Below are 19,344 nucleotides of genomic sequence, written 5' to 3' on the forward strand. Positions count from 1 at the left end.
TTGTCCCTCTTACATAATGCTCCAATTAAGGCTTTTTATTCCTTTAAGGGGGGATCTCTTTCTAGGATTTTTGTTTCTTCAGAAATTTCAATGAGAGAGGAGTTGAGATCATGACTTTGTTGTTGCATACAATGGATTCTTTTGCTCCTCAAATGGGTGGTGATTTGAGAATTTGTCTTGGGGATTCTTTTGGTTCATTTTCTATGAAATCTTTTCTTGCAAGGCCAAATCCTTATTGTTTTTCCTTGAATCATTTTATTTGGAAAGCCAAGTTTCCCTGTAAGATCAGGGACTTATGTGGAGAGGCTTAACACTAATGATTTGCTGCAACTGAGGAGAACTTACAAAGCCATGAGTCATATATTTGTTTAGAAGCTAGCAAGATAGAGACCATTTGTTTCTACATTGTAAAGTGTCTAGGCAGCTTTTGGATTCCATTTTCTCTACTTTTGAGGAGGCTCTGGTGCTTTCCAAGACTCCGATGATTTTATAATGGTACAGTACAAAGGTTTTGAGAGGAGTAAGAGGGGAAAATTTTTGTGTAGATGTGTAGTTTTTGGCATTTTTTGGACTTCATGGATTGAAAGGAATGCAAGTATCTTCAATGGCAAAGTAAATTATGTGCACTTCATTTGGGATAGTGTTACTTTTCATGGCTTCTTTTTGGGCTCTTTCTTTGGGATTCTTTCACGGAATGTTGTTATTGGATCTTCAAAGGGATTGGAAAGGGGGGCTTTTGTGTAATTGTTTTTCTTTTGTTTATTTTTGTGTTTTTTCTGAGTTAGGAAGATTCCCTATCCTCCTTTCTTTGCAATTATCTCTTCTATACATTAATGACTTTTGTGCACTGGGCTGCCCTTTTTTTATATATATATGCATTAATGACTTTTCCTTTTTTATCAAAAAAAAAAATGTGTGAGAAAAAATTGAGCTTAGTCCATGATATGTTGTCTTCGACTAGCAATATTATGACTCTGAAGCAATTTTCCTGATCCTGTGACTGCCCTTGTGAAGCATTGGACTGTGCAATTTTCCTGATCCTGTGACTGCCCTTGTGAAGCATTGGACTGTCTCAAGGACAGAATTTTCTGGGAGATTCCAATTTTCCAGATCCTGTTAGTATCCATTCCAGATTAGCTGCGATATTTGAAGCTTTTCTGCAAGAAATTGACTGTGTACTGCAAGAAACTAGGTGAATTTCTAAGTGTCAGATTTCTAGGGAATAAATTAGGAAATTCTATTTTTTGAATAAAATCTGAAATTACTATTTCAGATTCTAGTAGTTCCAGTTTCCTGTTTTCTAGCCTAGAGATCTGCTGATTTGATTTGCTGATTTTGTGGTGATTTGATTTGCTGATTTTGTGGCCTTCCTAATTTGGTGATCTTCCTCTACTATTTATCTTGTAATCGTGTCTCTTGAAATTCAATAAGAATGGTTATTCTTCTTCTAAAAAATCCTTCATGGTATCAGAGCCTCCGGCTCTTTTTCTATTTTGTTCTTTCTTCTGATGACGTCATATAAGTTGGCGATGGCCGGCACCCAAAGAAATCCTACCGGCTCTTCCGGTACTTCCGAAACCATTCCGCCCAACCCCACTATTCCTCCCAAGTCTGTATCTGCTAATTACTATTCCCAGAATTCAGCCTTTTATCTCACGGTTACAAAAATCAATGGGCGTAAGAAACCATGGTGCGAGCATTGCAAAAAATCGTGGCATATGAAGGAGAAGTGTTGGAGGCTTCATGGTAAACCAGAAATTTGGAAGCCAAAATCCAAACATGACAGTCACGCCTACCAAGCCACTGCTGAAGAGACTCAGGAGCCTTCTACCAACTCGGATGCAGTCCCTTTTACCAAGGAGCAATTAGAGCACCTGTACAAATTGTTTCAATCTCCAAAACTGTCCTTAACTCCATCTTGTTCTTTGGTACAAAAGGGTAACTCTCTTGCTACTGCGTTTTTAGGTGTTATTCCTAATTTTGTTCATTCTTGGATAATTGATTCTGGCGCAACTGATCATATTACTGGTTGCTCCAAATTGTTCTCATCCTATGGTCCATGTGTAGGCAATAAAAAGGTCAAAATTGCAGATGGTTCACTCTCAGTAATTTCCAGGACAGGAACTATCAAACTCACTTAATTGTTAACTCTCCATGATGTGCTCTATGTTCCAAATTTGTCTTTCAATTTGTTGTCCAGTAAAATTATCTCTGATCATCAATGTCAAGCTAATTTCTACTCTTCTTATTGTGAGTTTCAGAAATTGACCACGGGGAGGATGATTGGCAGTGCTAAGGAAAAAGATGGACTCTATTATTTTGACAATAGACCTAACTCAAGTAGACAATGTCAAAGTACTTGCTTAAATTTTGTTTCTGTTTTCAAAGATAATGATATCATGTTATGGCATTATAGTTTTCAATATTTAAAATACTTGTTTCCCAATTTATTTCGAAATAAAAGTTCATCTTCTTTTCAATGTGAAGTTTGTCAGTTTGCTAAACATCATCATGCATCCTTTTCCACCCAACCCTACAAACCAACTACACCATTTACTGTGATTCAGAGTGATATTTGGGACCCATGTAGAACATCTACGTATTCTAGAAAAAAATGGTTTGTGACCTTTATTGATGATCACACGAGATTAAGTTGGGTTTGTTTGATAAAGGAAAAATATGAAGTGGAAACAATTTTAAAAAATTTTTACACCATGGTACAAACACAATTTCAAAAAAATACTCCAATATTGCAGAGTGATAATGGTCGAGAATATTTCAAAAACATTTTGGGCCAATTTTTTCTTGAAAAAGGAATTGTTCATCAAAGCTCCTGTGTCAACACTCCGCAACAAAATGGTTTGGTTTAAAGAAAAAACAAACACATATTGGAAGTAGATCGGGCATTGCTTTTTACCAATCAGGTACCTAAATATCTTTAGGGTGAAGTTGTTCTTATTGCTACATATCTCATAAATAGAACGCCTAATAAGGTTTTAAGTTTTGAAACACCTTTTGATATTTTTCATAAGTTTTATCCAACAAATCGTCTGTCTTCTTCTTTACCACTAAAGATATTTGGTTGTACCGCTTTTGTTCATATTCATAGTCATAATCGAGGAAAACTTGAACCCCGAGCCACAAAATGTGTGTTTGTTGTTTATGCTCCCACTCAAAAGGGGTATAAATGTCTTGAACCCATTTCCAAAAAAATGTTTGTTACCATGAATGTTACATTCTTTGAATTACATCTCTATTTTACGCCTCATCTTCAGGGGGGGAACCAAAACAAAGATTAAGCTGTGTTTCATGATTTTTTCTAAACTGAAGACTTGCAAAATGATCATTTTCCAACTTTTATTATTCAACCTGAAAAACCCAAGCTTTATCATACCAAGAGAAAGTGAGTCGAGTTTTTTGGATATTGAAAAGGAAGGTCTTCCTATAGTGCCGTCTCATGATGTTCATGATCCTATAATGACTAAGGAAAAACAAAGAAAAAAAAAACACCACAGTATTGGTACCATTTCATCTTCGAGTTTTGAGTCCTCTAGTTATGAACCCGAGTCTAGTTCCAATCCTAAGTTCGATAATTCTAAACTTCCCATTGCTGTCCGGAAGAGTGTGAGGTCTTGCACCCAACATCCATTGTCCAATTATGTGTCATATGAAAATATCTCACCTGTTTTTCGTGCTTTTACCTCACAATTGTCTTGTATGTAGATTCCTAATACTGTACAAAATGCTCTGAAGGTTACTGAGTGGAAGGAGGCTATCTTCGAGGAGATGAAAGCTCTTGTAAAAAATGGCACGTGGGAATTAGTTGATCTACCAAGAGGAAGTCAAGTATAAATCTGATGGTTCTCTAGAACAGTATAAAGCTAAATTGGTCGCCAAGGGATTCACTCAGACCTATGGCATTGATTACTTGGAGAAATTCGCCCTAGTCGCAGAGCTAAACTGTATAAGAGTTCTTTTGTAACTTGTAGCTAATCGTGACTAACCTCTGCAACAATTGGACGTAAAAAATGCTTTTCTTAATGGAGACTTGGAGGAAGAAGTGTATATTGATGCACCTCCAGGATTTGGTGAAAAGTTTGGGACAAAGGTGTGTAAACTGAAGAAGTCCTTATATGGGTTAAAACGGTCACCAAGAGCCTGGCTTGAGAAATTCACTCGGTTTGTTAAAAGTCAGTGGTATACTCAAGGGCAAGGTGATCATACAATGTTTATAAGACATTCACAGGATGGGAAGATAGCGATACTGATTGTGTATGTAGATGATATAATTCTCACTGAAGATGACGTACTTGAGATGAACCAATTGAAGACTTCCCTCTCATCAACATTTGAGATCAAGGACTTAGGATCTCTAAGGTATTTCCTTGGAATGGAGGTTGCTCGAATCAAAGAAAGGGATTGTTCTCCCAACGAAAGTATGTCCTTGACCTCCTTAAGGAGACTGGGATGAGCGGTTGTAGGCCAGTAGACACTCCAATAGATCCCAATCAGAAACTTGAAGATGAAAAGGAAGGTGATCCAGTGAACACAACTCGGTATGAAAAGTTGGTGTGAAAGTTAATTTACTTATCACATACACGGCTCGATATTGCTTTTGTTGTGAGTTTGGTAAGCCAGTTTATGCATTCACCCTATGAGAAACATCTTGAAGCAGTTTATCAGATTCTCAGACACTTGAAAAGTACACCAAGCAAGGGTTTACTCTTCCAGAAGACCACACAACATAACATAGAGGCATACACCGATGCAGATTGTGCAGGCTCAGTTATTGAGAGGAGATCCACATCAGGATACTGTACTTATGTCTAGGGAAATATGGTCACATGGTGAAGCAAAAAACAGAATGTGGTCTCAAGGATCAGTGTCAAGGCAAAACATAGGGCTATGGCTAATAGAGTTTGTGAGATGCCATGGCCGAAGAGAATAGAGAATTCTTAAAGAGTTGCGGATGCCGGTGAACATGCCAATGAAGTTGTATTGTGACAACAGAGCTACCATAAGTATTGCTAAAAATCCAGTACAACATGATCGCACGAAGCATGTAGAGATTGACAGACACTTCATAAAAGAGAAGATTGATAGTGGAGTTGTTTGCATGCCTTTTGTTCCTACTACTCAACAAATAGTTGATATCTTCACCAAAGGACTTTTCAGACCTAGTTTTGAGCTCTTTGTAAGCAAGTTGAGCATGATAGATATCTACGCTCCAACTTGAAGGGGGGGGGGTGGTCGGATTTCTAGGGAATAAATTAGGAAAATCTATTTTTTGCATAAAATCTGAAATTACTATTTCAGATTCTAGTAGTTTCAGTTTCCTGTTTTCTAGCCTAGAGATCTGCTGATTTGATTTGCTGATTTTGTGGTGATTTGATTTGCTGATTTTGTGGCCTTCCTAATTTGGAGGTCTTCCCCTACTATTTATCTTGTAATCATGTCTCTTGAAATTCAATAAAATGGTTATTCTTCTTCTGAAAAACCCTTCACTAAGAAACTGCAGAAAAGGCTGAGCTAGAGGCTAGAGCTGAATGCAAGCTTGCATGCAGTTGGTAAGATTACATGGACATAAGAATGTACTCCCTTGAAAATTTAAATCAGTGTTTCTTATCAGATTGATAAGCTTGTGAATTTGCACAACGTCCAATGTCTTCTTCATCCTAGCTCCAATAAAAAAAAATATATTAAACTACTTTGCAACATATTTCTTTCTCCCATCATCATGGCATACCCATCCATTCCAATAATAATAATAATGAGCCACCATGACACATTTGGTTATCAACTAGCTCGCAATTCTGTGCAAGTGATGCAAACTAGGAGTCCTATTGAGTTTCACAATAGTTCAAACCCTCACTTTTTCTTGGATTGATTGGTCAACATAGACAACTATTTTGATTAGTACGGATTTTCTGACCACCAATGCATCTGCTTTGCTAAATCTAGACTTATTGGATTGGCAAAAGAAAACTAGTAAAAGATTGAAAGGAACATTGGGCATTTTGGAAAACATACCACTTGGTAAAATGAAATGTCTTTTAAAAGATAAATAAGTCCTGAGTTCTTATGAGAGACAACTATTAGATTAGTTTTATAACCTTAAACAATTTTATTCTACTGGGTTTGAATATTTTCTAAATTTAATGACCTGGTGTTTAGGTGTGATATAGATGTAAGGGCAAATGTTGTCATTGCATTCAAAAAAGGGACAAGATGAGAAATTAAAAGTCAAATTCCTCAGCAAAACCCAAAGACTCCAATCACTTTGTCTGAAGTCTATCATATAGCTTTGTAAATTAAGAGATTTCTCCAACTTTCCAACTCCAAGAACATCAACATTCATGTTAAGGATTTTCATCAACCTAGAGCAAGTTCTAAATCGTCAAAAGCCAACCATAAACTAGTCCAAAATGTTTAGGAGACAGCTTAACTTGTTGAAGATAATTAACTCAGTATTCTAAGTCCTTATATGAATTTTTACATAGTTGAATATCATGATAGTGCACAATTAGACAATTACCAAACATTTAATTGATTCCTTTCAGTAAGTAAGCCATAGTTCTTTCTGAGATAAAACTATAGACTCATCTTTAATGACCTTGGACATAGTTGATGTTACCCCTAGGCCAGAAAGACTTGTCATTAGCCACTCCAATCCTAACCCCATTAAAGAGCAACAACTAGTTGCTCTAGAGTTTATTCAAGATTCCTTCTGAACCTGTTATTAAGAATCCTCTTGAGATGATTTCTTCTCCATTTAACCAAATTTGGCCAAACTTTTATTTTTTTTTTTACTATGGACCAAATTCACATTTAATTGATTTGCCTATAGATTGATATTAAGTTAATTTCTTTTTTTGCAGGACTTGTTACTTCAGCAAAGATGTTGGAGCCTTCTATACTTGCAGGTGACTTCACTAGATCAGCTAGTGCTTCTCAATTTCAAGCTTGTGTATTGTTGGCATCACTTTGTTGCACAAAAAATAAAAATATGGAGGATTTGACGCTTTCGTGTCATGAATCTTTAGTTGAAGGACCTCTTTGCTACTTTTCTATGGTGCTTGAGAATGCTATAGATTTTGTGACAGTTCATTTTGCTGCTTGATTTAAGTTGTTATAGACTGTCAAGTTGTTGCTACTGCACCATTTCAAAAACTCGAGGTTGAGTTTTCTTTAATGAGATGAGTTTGATAGATACCACCTATGGATAACTCTAGGCATTCATATTCTACTCAAAAATTTACAAATAAAAAAAATTTTATTAGTTTGGGGATATGTATTTACTTCAGTAACTTTTAATTACTTTATGTTTTTTGAATGCTTTGGGGTTATTTTGTAATCTTTTTTTTTATAGTTTTATCATCAGAATTTCTTAGTTGCCTATGAATACAAGCTGATAATCTTTCCATCAGTTGACTAGAGTAGTTGAGCATTAAAAATCAAGAGTTTTCACCCACCAAAAATATGTGCTACTTTATTAATGATTGGAATGATCAAAGGAAGTCATAATCTAAGGGCTTTTATTGATCACTCACCTAAAAGGACTATTTGAAAAGGGAACATTGTCAGCAAAATATTTCTGAATCTAAACATTCACTCCTTAATTATTTCCTCTTACCCATCTAAAAGACGGAAATGGAAATAAAATTTGTTTTCAGGAGGATTTTGGGTCGGTGAGACTTCATTGGAGTTGCTGCTGCCGTGCTTGTTTAGACTTTCTTCTGTTCATAATTCACCAACTTCAGCTTTCTATTCTTTTGAATGGGGGTCTTTTCTTGGGATTTCCATTTCAAGGGTCTCATTGAAAAAGAAGTTGACAAGTTTACTTGTTTATTGGGTGTGCTGGACTCCTTTTTCCTACTTTGAGAGAGGATACAAGGCTTTGGAATAGGGACACCTCAAGGTCGTGCCTCTAAAGTTCTTTTCTTTTTTCACTTATCTTACAAAAACTACAGATCCTAGCCCCTTCTGGCTGAACAAAATTGTTTAGAAATAAAAATTCCTTCTAAAATTCAGGCTTTTATTTGGACTCTTGCTCTCAACAAGATCAATATGAGTGATGTCCTCGTAAAGCCTGTTAAAATATCAATCCTGAATATCTTTGTAAATAAAATACAAATTAGGAAAGTGGGTAATTATGGGGGATTTAATATTATTCAATAGGAAATTGTTTCCTTGTTTAGAATAGGTAATCGTATTATATATTGGATTGTATAGAAGAACAATATAATGAAGAAAAATATTTTTCAATCGTTTCTTCTTTCATGGTATCAGAGCTAGGGTTTCTTAAACCCAGCTAAACGATGGCTAACAGCAGAGGCTCTACCTCCTCTACAAACATCACTGGTGACTCAAAGGTTACGTCCGGTGGGGGTACAAACGGACTGGATAACACAGTCTTTCCACTCTCATTGGAAAAACTAAACGGAAAAAATTTCCGTGAATGGGCTCAGTCCATGAAACTGGTGATTAAGGGAAAAGGGAAGCTCGAATATCTTACCGGTGAGCGGAGGAAGTCAGACCCTTCCGACGCTATAGCCCTACAAAAACTCCATGGTCACGGCTTGGCTCGTCAACTCGATGCAACCATCAATCGAAAAAATTTACTTGTTCTTGCCGACCGCGAAGGAAGTCAGGGAAGTCGTACGTGAGACGTACTCCGATGTCAAAAGCTACTCACAAATCTTTGACATCAAGACCCGATTGTGGTAGATGAGGCAAGGCGAGAGAGGTGTTACCGAGTATTTCATGAAGATGAGTCATCTCTGGCAGGAGCTCGATCTGAGCATCGATGAGGAGTGAGAGTGCTCCGGCGACAGCACTCGATACCGAAGGAGGCTCGAAAACGAGAGGGTCTTCGAGTTTCTTGCCGGCCTGAATCAAGAGCTCGATGACGTGAGGGGACGGATCCTTGGTCAGCGACCTCTCCCTTCAATCCGAGAAGTCTTCGCAGAGGTCAGGAGGGAAGAAAACAGGAGGCGGGTGATGCTGCGGCCTCAAAATGGATCCGCTGAGCTGGACCCAGCTGTACCTATATCCGCCCAAAAATCAAATGGGCTACACATTGGGCCGGATGCCTCAGCTCTTATATTAAAAGGCCCAGGGGGACCTAGTCAACAACCGCAAAGAGGAAAAATATGGTGCAAACATTGCCGAAAAACAGGTCATTCAAAAAATACCTGCTGGGAGATTCATGGAAAACCAGCAAATTGGAAATCGAGACAATACCAAAAAAATCGTGGGTACCAGGCCAACACTGACGGATCAACTGAAAGATCACAAGGAGAGAACAACAATACCCCGTCTAGCAGTGCATTTAGTCCTCAACAATTGGATCAATTATATAAGATGATTTCATCAATGCAAACATCAGGTCAGTCTTCCTCTAGTTCCTTGGCTCACCGAGGTAATCATCTATCAGCTTTAAAAACTACATCTTGTTACAAATGTCCTTGGATAATTGATTCGGGTGCATCCGATCATATGACTAGGTCTTCTCAATATTTTTCATCCTACTCACCATATGCCGGGAATTTGAGGGTAAAAATTGCAGATGGCTCTTTCTCACCAGTTGCTGGAAAAGGAAGTATTCGCATATCTGATTCCTTAACTTTACAATCAGTCTTACATGTCCCCAAGTTATCGTGCAATCTGTTATCTATCAATCAGTTAACAAAAGATTCGAATTGTTCTGCTAAATTTGTTTCCTCTCATTGTGTTTTTCAGAACCTATCATCGGTGAAGACAATTGGCACTGCTAAAGCGTATGAGGGACTCTACTACTTTGAGGAGGCAAGTTTGAGTGAACTATGTAATACTGCAATTTGTGATTCTGCATCTACTTCTAGAAATAGTGAACTTTTGTTATGGCATTCACGGATGGGTCATCCCAATTTTCACTATTTAAAATGTTTGTTTCCTTCTCTTTGTTCAAATAAAATGGCTTCTGAGTTTCAATGTGAAGTATGTGAGCTTGCTAAACATCGTTGTACTTCTTTTCCATCATCCATATACAAACCATCTCGCCCATTTGCTATGTTTCACAGTGATGTATGGGGTCCCTCACGTTCCCTAAATCGCACCAATACAAAATGGTTTGTGACCTTTATCGATGACCATACTCGTCTTTGTTGGGTCTACTTACTGAAAGACAAAACTGAAGTCCGCTCCATTTTCATCAATTTTCATACCATGATTCATACACAGTTCCAGACTCATATTCAGATCCTACGTACTGATAATGGTACGGAATATTTTAATACCATCCTGGGAACTTATTTTCAAGATAATGGGATTGTTCATCAAAGTTCTTGTGTGGATACCCCTCAACAAAATAGGGTTGCTGAACGAAAAAATAAACATATACTTGAAGTAGCCCGGGCATTAATGTTCACTACCCACATGAAACATTATTTTTGGGGCGATGCCATCTTAACAGCCACACATCTCATTAATCGAATGCCAAGTCGAGCACTCTCATTTGTCACCCCTCTTCAGAAATTTCAGGAACACTTTCCTACCTCTCGACTCCCTTCCAGTTTCCCACTGAAAATTTTTGGTTGTTTTGCCTTTGTTCATGTTCATGTCCATGCACACCATCGCGATAAATTGGATCCTCGTGCCATTAAATGTGTCTTCCTTGGTTATTCACCTACCCAAAAAGACTACAAATGCTATGATCCGGTCTCAAAACGACCATTTGTTAGTTTTGATGTCACTTTCTTTGAAACCACTCCTTACTTCCCACAGCCCTCTCTTCAGGGGGAGAAATGGAGTGAAGATCGGTTCTTTGATCCTTTTACAACTAAATTTGCGGTTACTCCAGTTACTCCATTCCCCGACCCATCCATTAAGTCCTCCATTACATTACTTCCCGACTTGCCCAACACAACTGAACACTTACCCTTAGGGGGAGATGCAGGAGAGCAAAACAACGCAGACATACTGGTTTACTCAAGAAAGCCGAAAACAAAGGAGAGAGAGAATCTCATGCCTGAGGCACCAAGAGCGTTGGAACCGGTGATGGCTCCGAATAATCATGAGCCCTCGCCTTATCCTGATCTGGTAAATAAGTCTTCCTCTGATAATTCTGCACCTGATAATATCAATTTACCTATTGCAATCAGAAAACAAACCAGGTCATGTACTCAATACCCTTGGTCGAAATACATGTCTTATAAAAGCTTGTCTACAGGATATCGTGCGTTTGTCTCTAATCTTGACAGAATGAAAATGCTAAAAAACATTCAAGAAGCTCCAGAAATACCAGAATGGAGAGAGGCGGTCATGGAAGAAATGCGAGCCCTAGAAAAAAATGGAACTTGGCAGTTGACAGATCTACCAAAAGGGAAGAAGCCAGTGGGTTGTAAATGGGTCTTCACAGTGAAATGTAAATCTGATGGAACAGTTGAAAGATATAAAGCCAGACTTGTTGCAAAAGGCTTTACACAGACCTACGGCATTGACTATACTGAGACATTTGCACCAGTGGCAAACTTAAATACAGTTCGGATTCTCTTGTCCCTGGCAGCCAATTTAGATTGGCCACTACAACAACTTGACATTAAAAATGTTTTCTTAAATGGAGAATTGGAAGAGGAAGTTTACATGACTATACCACCAGGATTCAGTAGAACAGGTGAAGAAAACAGTGTGTAAATTAAAGAAATTGTTATATGGTCTCAAACAATCTCCTAGAGCGTGGTTCGACAGATTCGCAAAGGTACTAAAGAATCAAGGGTATCGACAAGGGCAATCAAACCATACACTATTCTTCCAACAGTCTGAAGGAGGTAAGAGAACAATCCTAATAGTGTATATCGATGATATAATTCTTACTGGTGATGATACTGTAGAAATGGAGAAATTGAAGAAGGTTCTAGCTACTGAATTTGAAGTTAAAGACTTGGGACAGATGCGGTATTTTTTGGGCATGGAAGTGGCAAGAACGAAAAAGGGAATTAGTGTTTCTCAGCGAAAGTATGTTACCGACCTCCTAGTTGAAATTGGCATGCTAGGGTGCAAACCCAGCGAAACCTCGATGGAAACAGTAAAGAGGGTTGAAGATTGTGGAAAACCAGTAGAAAAGGAGAGGTATTAGAGATTGGTTGGCAAGCTGATCTACCTATCACATACTAGACCAGACATTGCATTTGCAGTCAATGTAGTAAGTCAACACATGCATGCACCAAAGGAAGTTCACTTAGATGCTGTATATAAGATCCTTAGATATCTCAAGGGATCCCCGAGAAGAGGATTCTTCTTTAAGAAATGTGAAAGCAAAGAAGTAGAGATCTTTACATATGCAAATTGGGCAGGATCAGTGGAAGATAGAAGGTCCACCACAGGATATTGTACATTCGTCTGGGGAAATCTCGTAACTTGGAGAAGCAAAAAACAAAATGTGGTGGCTCGTAGTAGTGCTGAAGCTGAATTCAGGGCAGTCGCTCAAGGGATTTGTGAAGGATTGTGGTTACAAAAACTATTGGGGGAATTACGGGTACCGGTGAACCTTCCTATCAAACTCTACAGTGACAATAAGGCAGCTATTAGCATCTCTCTTAATCCAGTCCAACATGACAGGACTAAACATGTGGAGGTAGACAAGCACTTTATCAAAGAAAAAATTGAAGATGGAATTATATGTATGACTTCTGTGCCAACCAAGGAACAAACTACAAATATCCTCACTAAAGGGTTGGGACGACAGAGCTTTGATGATCTTATTAGCAAGTTGGAGATGATTAATATTTATGATCCAACTTGAGAGGGAGTGTTAAAATATCAATCCCGAATATCTTTGTAAATAAAATACAAATTAGGAAAGTGGGTAATTATGGGGGATTTGATATTATTCAATAGGAAATTGTTTCCTTGTTTAGAATAGGTAATCATATTATATATTGGATTGTACAGAAGAACAATATAATGAAGAAAAATATTTTTCAATCGTTTCTTCTTTCAAAGCCTCAGTCCATATGTTTGCATGTTGTGCCGCAAGGCAAAAAAGAATAATGGTAATATTTTCCTTCATTGCTCTATGGCAAGGTATATGTGGAACAATTTGTTTTCTTGTGGTGATGAGGATTGGGTGGCACCAGACTACTCATGAAATTTTGCTGGTGAGGCTTTGGGGTTTGGGGAACAATGAAAGAGGCAGTCTAGAACTATGCAGTGTTCTATTTTGTGGATTCTTCGGCTCAAAAGGTATGATAGAATTTTCAAAGACCAGAAGACTTGTAATTTTCTTTGGGAGAAAGTTAGGGCCCGTTTTGTCATGGAAAATAGTTTTTGCCTTTCATTTTAGTTTTTCAAAAAAATCATAAAAAATTTTGCTAAGTTTCTTTCATTTTTAGAATATTTATGTGAAATAAATGAGGGATAAAAAGTTTTGGCACTATTTTCCTGTGGAAATATTTTTATTTTCATTTCTAATTTTTCTACTAATTACAAAAGTGCCACCTTGTTTTCCAATGTTCTTAATTTACATAGAAAATTTCAATTTTTTTATTATTTTCTACATTTCTAACTCTTTTGTGTATGGGAGCATATAATTCGGATCTTGGGCTTTGATTTGTGTAGATTATGCATTGAGTTTCTTCCAAATCCACAAAAATCTAAATTCAAGCCCCAAAATCCATGATCTCAAATACTACCTCACATAATTTTTGAAAATTTGAAAAGCAATTTGTCTTTTATTGCAACTATTTTGAAGTCTAGAAATAAAAATTGAAAAATTTATTTGAACATTTAAACAAACCCTTTATGTTCTATCTTTTCAATGGAATCTTGAAAAACTAAAAAATAAGCTAAAATTTTTATAATTCTTTGGAAAACTAAAAAAAGGAAAATGAAAAGAATTTTCCACAACTAAATGGGCCCTTTTTTTTTCTTTATGCTTCTTTTTGGGCTTACTCTTTTGCGGTTTTCAAGGGTCTTTCACTGTCCGACATTCAAAGGGATCAGAAGGCAACTTTGATATAGTTTTGTTTTCTTTTTGCCTTCTTTTTTTTGAAGGATATCTCATCCTCATTCCATTTTAATTATTTTTTCTCTTAATAGATTTGTTTAGTTATCAAAAAAAAATAATGGAGGAAATATGTAAGTGGACAATTGATCGGGATTTCATTTTCCTATCATTTTTTTGTCACATTGTCAGTCGCATGACAGTAACAGTTACTGCATATAAAATATGGAGGCAAACATTCCTGCCCTGTAACCTATAGTCCCATAATTTAGGGGGGAAAACTGCAATGCACAATTTTCAAAAAATCCACAAAAAGAGAAAAATAAATAAACAACAAATAAAGAAAGAGAAACATATGGAAATGTAGCAAATGCAAACACATGTATATATAAGTGGGCCAACATGTTGGTATAGCACCTAATTATTTACCTTGTTGAGATAATTCATTTGTGTGATGACACATGTGGCCACTATGAACATAAAAAACCATGTTTCTGGGAAGATTAACTGGTTCTTCCCCTCAAAAGTCAATTTCAGCGAAGTTCCAAGCGCTTTTACACTCATCACCTGCACATCAATAAGCAAATTTTGGATCTAAGTTAGATCACAGTTTAAAAAAGCAAAAACTCCATTCTCCCCTCCCATTTCTGAATAACCAACTACTCAGAACTTAAAAATTCATAGCAGCTAACCTGACACAGGCATCTAATTCCTAGCCCCTCCCCCCTAATAATCAAGACATATTCAATGTGAATAAATATCCAATTTCATCAATCAACTAAGTGAAGTTTACCTGCCCAATCCTTTAAGCAAGATTTTAAACTCCCTTCTCAAAGTCATTTGGTCACCGCAGAAATTACATTGCTTTTGTGAAGGGCCAACAGTGTTTGAAGACAACTAATTGAAGTTACATAATACCAATGACATACTCTAAGGTAGTGTTTGGGAGCATGGATTTCAGGCTTTGGATTTGGATTTGTGTGAATTGGGACAAAACTCAATACAGTTTTGTACTTTCTTTGTCTAAATCCACACAAATCCAAAGTCTAAAATTTATGCTCACAATCACAAGGTAATAGTATTTGAGGGGCATTCCATGATCTGCTGTAATCAGGTTTGAAGGGTATTCCAACTTATCTCACTATAAACTAGACTATTGGGAGGGCTAATTAGTAAGCTTATGTTTGGTAACATAATGTACTAAATGAAGTTATTTATCCTTACCTAAAAGGACAGTAATGAGATTCTAACTTCAAAGTTGGGATTCTAACTTCAAAGTTGGCCAAAAAAAACAAAAAAGTTAAGCAATACTTAATTTAAATAGAAGGGTTAAGTTTCTGCAAGTTCAAAACAGTTTCAAGTTTAACACAATGTTTCAGAATGAAAAAGAAAAAAAAAAAAATAAGATAGGAGTATTATGTCTGAAATGCTCAAAACAATCAATAGTTTGAATTACTTACTGATAGTGAACCCATCAATGAACAAATGCCGGTGAAAACTAAAACATTTGTGTGTCCGCATTGTGGAGCAAAATGGAAGATCAGAATGAAAACCAACACAAGTACTGAACCCACATAGAGCAAAAAAGCTGAAACAGAAAGATATATGGAGTCAAATGTAAATATAAGAAGGAATTGACAATAGCAATGATACACTCTTACCTGTTTGAGTTGCCATACTCCAAATTTCCTGAACTGAAGTAATAGGGCGCTCCTGCGGGGCATGGATAACAATTATGACAGAACCGGCAATGCACATCACACAGCCCAAAATTGCTAGCATGTGTAATCTCTCCTTCAGAATAAAGTGAGCCAAAACAGCACTGCAAAGGATTTAATACATCGTAAGTAGCCAAATGCATTATATGAATACAGACACTAACAGAATATTTTGCCCGAATACAGTGAAAAAAAAAACCTGACGATGATGCTTAATGCACCAAGAGGGGTAACAAGAACTGCTGGTGCAAATGCATAAGCCACAAAGTTTGCAATCTCTCCAACAATCACTATTTTAGAAATCATAAAACAGAAGAGATTAGCAAACAGATTAGCAAACACTCAGTGAAATATCAAAAGTTCAAGGTGAAAAAGTTTCTGGCCCCTAACTGACTGAGAGTAGCAATCAATAGCTACAATAGGGACTACATATTTAAAATTTCAACTAGAAATAAGATGAAGAGAACCTACAAATGAAGAAAATAATTTTATTTTTGATAGAAAAGAAGGTATATTAGATTGAGAAAGAGAAGTTACAACCCAAGGGGGCAAGAAGTCCACCTGGGAAATTTTTAAAATAATAATAATAATAATAATAATTAAAATAAATATAAATAAAAAATATAAAAATTAAAAATTAAAAAAAATAAAATTAACCAAGAAAACCTTTTTTCAATCCCTTTCCATCATAAATCACTGAGCACTTTAAATTTGCTAACTACCTCTATTCTCCACTTTGTACATACTCCCATCAAGGTACCCTTCAATTCCTCCAGCAACACGTCTTTAAATCTAGTTTATCTCACCTCCACTTGTGTAGGAAGAATTCCATCCTTGCACTGCAGTTTATTATCCAATCCATTGTTTTCAAAAAATAAAAAACCCCTCCAGTCCTTCCAACAAGGTAGATGTACATCTGATAAGGCCCCAAGTTCAATACAAAAGTCAGAAACATATCCATGTTGTTCCCAAATCTCATCCACTAGCAAACCCCAACACAATCAAACTCACTAATATCATCACTATCATCATTTGAAAGACTACCCATTTCTTAGCCTCCTTTCCTTGGCTAACTCCATCACTTGCTATATCTTCCATCTTAGCACATGCGCCTTCCACAATACTCAACTCTCCTTCAAAGTCTCTCCTTAAAATCTTTGGTCCTATCTCTCCCAAATGCTCTCTCTTTGCTTTTGTAATTTCCTCATTTCCGCACCCATCAGAGCTGTTGGGATCTAGGCTATCACCACCATGGTAGACAAGCCTACCCACTCCCATTATTGTTGGGTGGCTTTTGTCAATTAAAGGGGCTGATGGCTGGGCATCTATTCAACAAAGGCGGCAGCGTGATTGCAAAATTATTCAACAAATATGGCTGGTGCATGGCTAGCATGTGGTGATAACAACAACCTATGTGAATGCAAGATTGAATTTTCTCACTTTGCGGGTAGAACACTCTATAAATAGAGGCATTCTGCTTAGGCCAAAGACATACCGAGAGAAGAGATCTCAAGAGAGCAGCAACACAAGGGGAGTTACGAATTTTCTCTTAGCACTAGTACGGGTGTATTTGTGAGAGGTTTTTCATACTTTATAAGTGTGGTGTAAAAATTGTGAGGGTAACTTTTTTGGGCTTGGGATTTATCCAGAAGTTACTTGTACCTCTCTTGCTTGTTAGGTGTCTCAAATTTTGGGCAATAATTTGGGATTGTTATTTTTGTAAGCCCCTTTATTATAGTGGAGTTTTTTCTTGATGCGCCCCGTGGTTTTTACCTTCTCATTGAGGGTTTTCCACGTAAAACTTTGGGTTCCTTATTTACTGTTTATTTACCCACTTTATTTATTTTTCTGAAGTTACCTAGATCCATTGTGATCTGCCCCTTCCCGAACCCCGCATACGCGGGAGCTTTGTGCACCGGGCTCCCCTTTTTTTTTTTTTTTTTTTTTTTACCTAATTTACCTAGTGGGTACTGTTGCACCCAACAAGTGGTATCAGAGCCGAAGTAGTGGTTTACTATTCACGGGTACTATTCACGTGAGTTACTATTCACAGTAATTTTCAGAAATGACGGCGATAAAATATGACGTGGAGAAATTCACCGACGAAGATAATTTCTCTACATGGAAAAGGGGGATGAAAGCAAGGCATAAAAAAGGCACTAGACGGTAAAGAAAAGAAACCAGAATCCATGTCAGCTGAGGACTGGGTAGCTATGGACGAGAAAGCTGCGAGTGCAATTTGACTACACCTATTAAATGAAGTCCTTGACAATGAAAATGACATGGAAAGCGCTAGAGAAATTTGGACCAGATTGGAGGGACTGTACATGTCAAAAACATGACAAATAAATTGTACCTAAAGAAGCAGTTGTATGCACTCCATATGAGCGAAGGTACAAATTTTTTGTCACATTTGAATGTTTTTAATGGTTTAATTGCGCAGCTAAGAAACCTCGGTGTTAAAGTTGACGAGGAAGATAAAGCTATGCTATTACTAAACTCCTTGCCATCTTCTTATGATAATTTGGCGACGACAATTTTACTTAGACGAGATACCATCAAGTTGAACGATGTGACATATGCACTTTTGTTGAACATGAGAATGAAAAAGTCAAAAAGTCATGGACAAGCTCTCGTCACAGAGGACAAAGGAAGGAGCAAGAATAGGAGTTTCAATAATTGCGACAAGTCCAGAGGTTGTGACAAGTCCAAATCATACAGATCTAAGTCTAGAAGCAAAATCAGATGTTACAATTGTGGACAGTTGGGTCATATAAAGCGGTATTGCCAGATCCCAAAGAAAGAACATGGAGAAAGTAGCAACCAGAGGGAAGACAATGACAGAAAGACCAATGTTGCAACAGAACACAAGGAAATAGTGGTGCTCTCCTCCATAGACAAGGAGGAGTGTTTGCATGTGGCAAGCCCAGAAATAGAGTGGGTAGTTGACACAGAGGCATCCTATCATGCTACTCCTACGAAAGGATTCTTCGGCGCTTACAAATCTGGAGAATTTGGGACGGTGAAAATGGGCAATGCCAGCTACTCAAAGATTGTAGGGATCGGTGACATCTGTATAAAGACAAATGTCGGTTGCACGTTGACCCTGAAGGAGGTACGCCACGTTCCTTATTTAAGAATGAATTTAATTTCAAGAATTGCCTAAGATCAAGAAGGCTATGAAAGTCACTTTAGTTACCGGAAGTGGAAACTTACCAAGGGATCGTTGGTAATTGCAAAAGGAAAGGCTTGTTGCACACTGTACAATACAAATGTTGAGGTGTGTAAGCAGGAATTGAATGCGGTCGAGGATAACACCTCACCAGACCTGTGGCACAGGAGGTAAGCCCATATTAGCGAGAAAGGGTTGCCAATTCTGGAAAAGAAATCGTTGATTCCATCTATTGAAGGTAAAACCATAAATCCCTGTGATTATTGTTTGTATGGCAAACAACACAGAGTCTCATTTTAGAAGTCTTCTGTTAAAAAGGCTAATATATTACATATGATATATTCTGATGTTTGTGGTCCTTTTGAGATGTAGACTTTGGAAGGTAACAAATATTTTGTTACATTTATTGATAATGCTTCACGAAAATTGTGGGTTTATTTTCTGAAAACAAAAGATGTTCCAATTTTTTCAAA

General features: G+C 37.2%; 1 protein-coding gene across 4 annotated transcripts in view; it reads right to left on the reverse strand.

The window, feature by feature from the left end:
- The window catches only part of LOC131148957 (probable magnesium transporter NIPA3), a 43,080-nt gene that overhangs the window by 12,727 nt on the left and 11,009 nt on the right, over positions 1 to 19,344 (reverse strand). For all 4 annotated transcript variants that reach the window (XM_058098941.1, XM_058098940.1, XM_058098942.1 and 1 more), the window contains exons 3-6: positions 15,899 to 15,989; positions 15,643 to 15,803; positions 15,442 to 15,569; positions 14,411 to 14,548 (exon numbers count right to left, since the gene is read on the reverse strand). In XM_058098941.1, coding sequence (XP_057954924.1) covers positions 14,411 to 14,548; positions 15,442 to 15,569; positions 15,643 to 15,803; positions 15,899 to 15,989 — 518 coding nt within the window. The remainder of the gene's footprint in view (positions 1 to 14,410; positions 14,549 to 15,441; positions 15,570 to 15,642; positions 15,804 to 15,898; positions 15,990 to 19,344) is intronic.

This window comes from Malania oleifera, chromosome 2 (assembly GCF_029873635.1).
Source record: "Malania oleifera isolate guangnan ecotype guangnan chromosome 2, ASM2987363v1, whole genome shotgun sequence".
NCBI lineage: Eukaryota > Viridiplantae > Streptophyta > Magnoliopsida > Santalales > Ximeniaceae > Malania > Malania oleifera.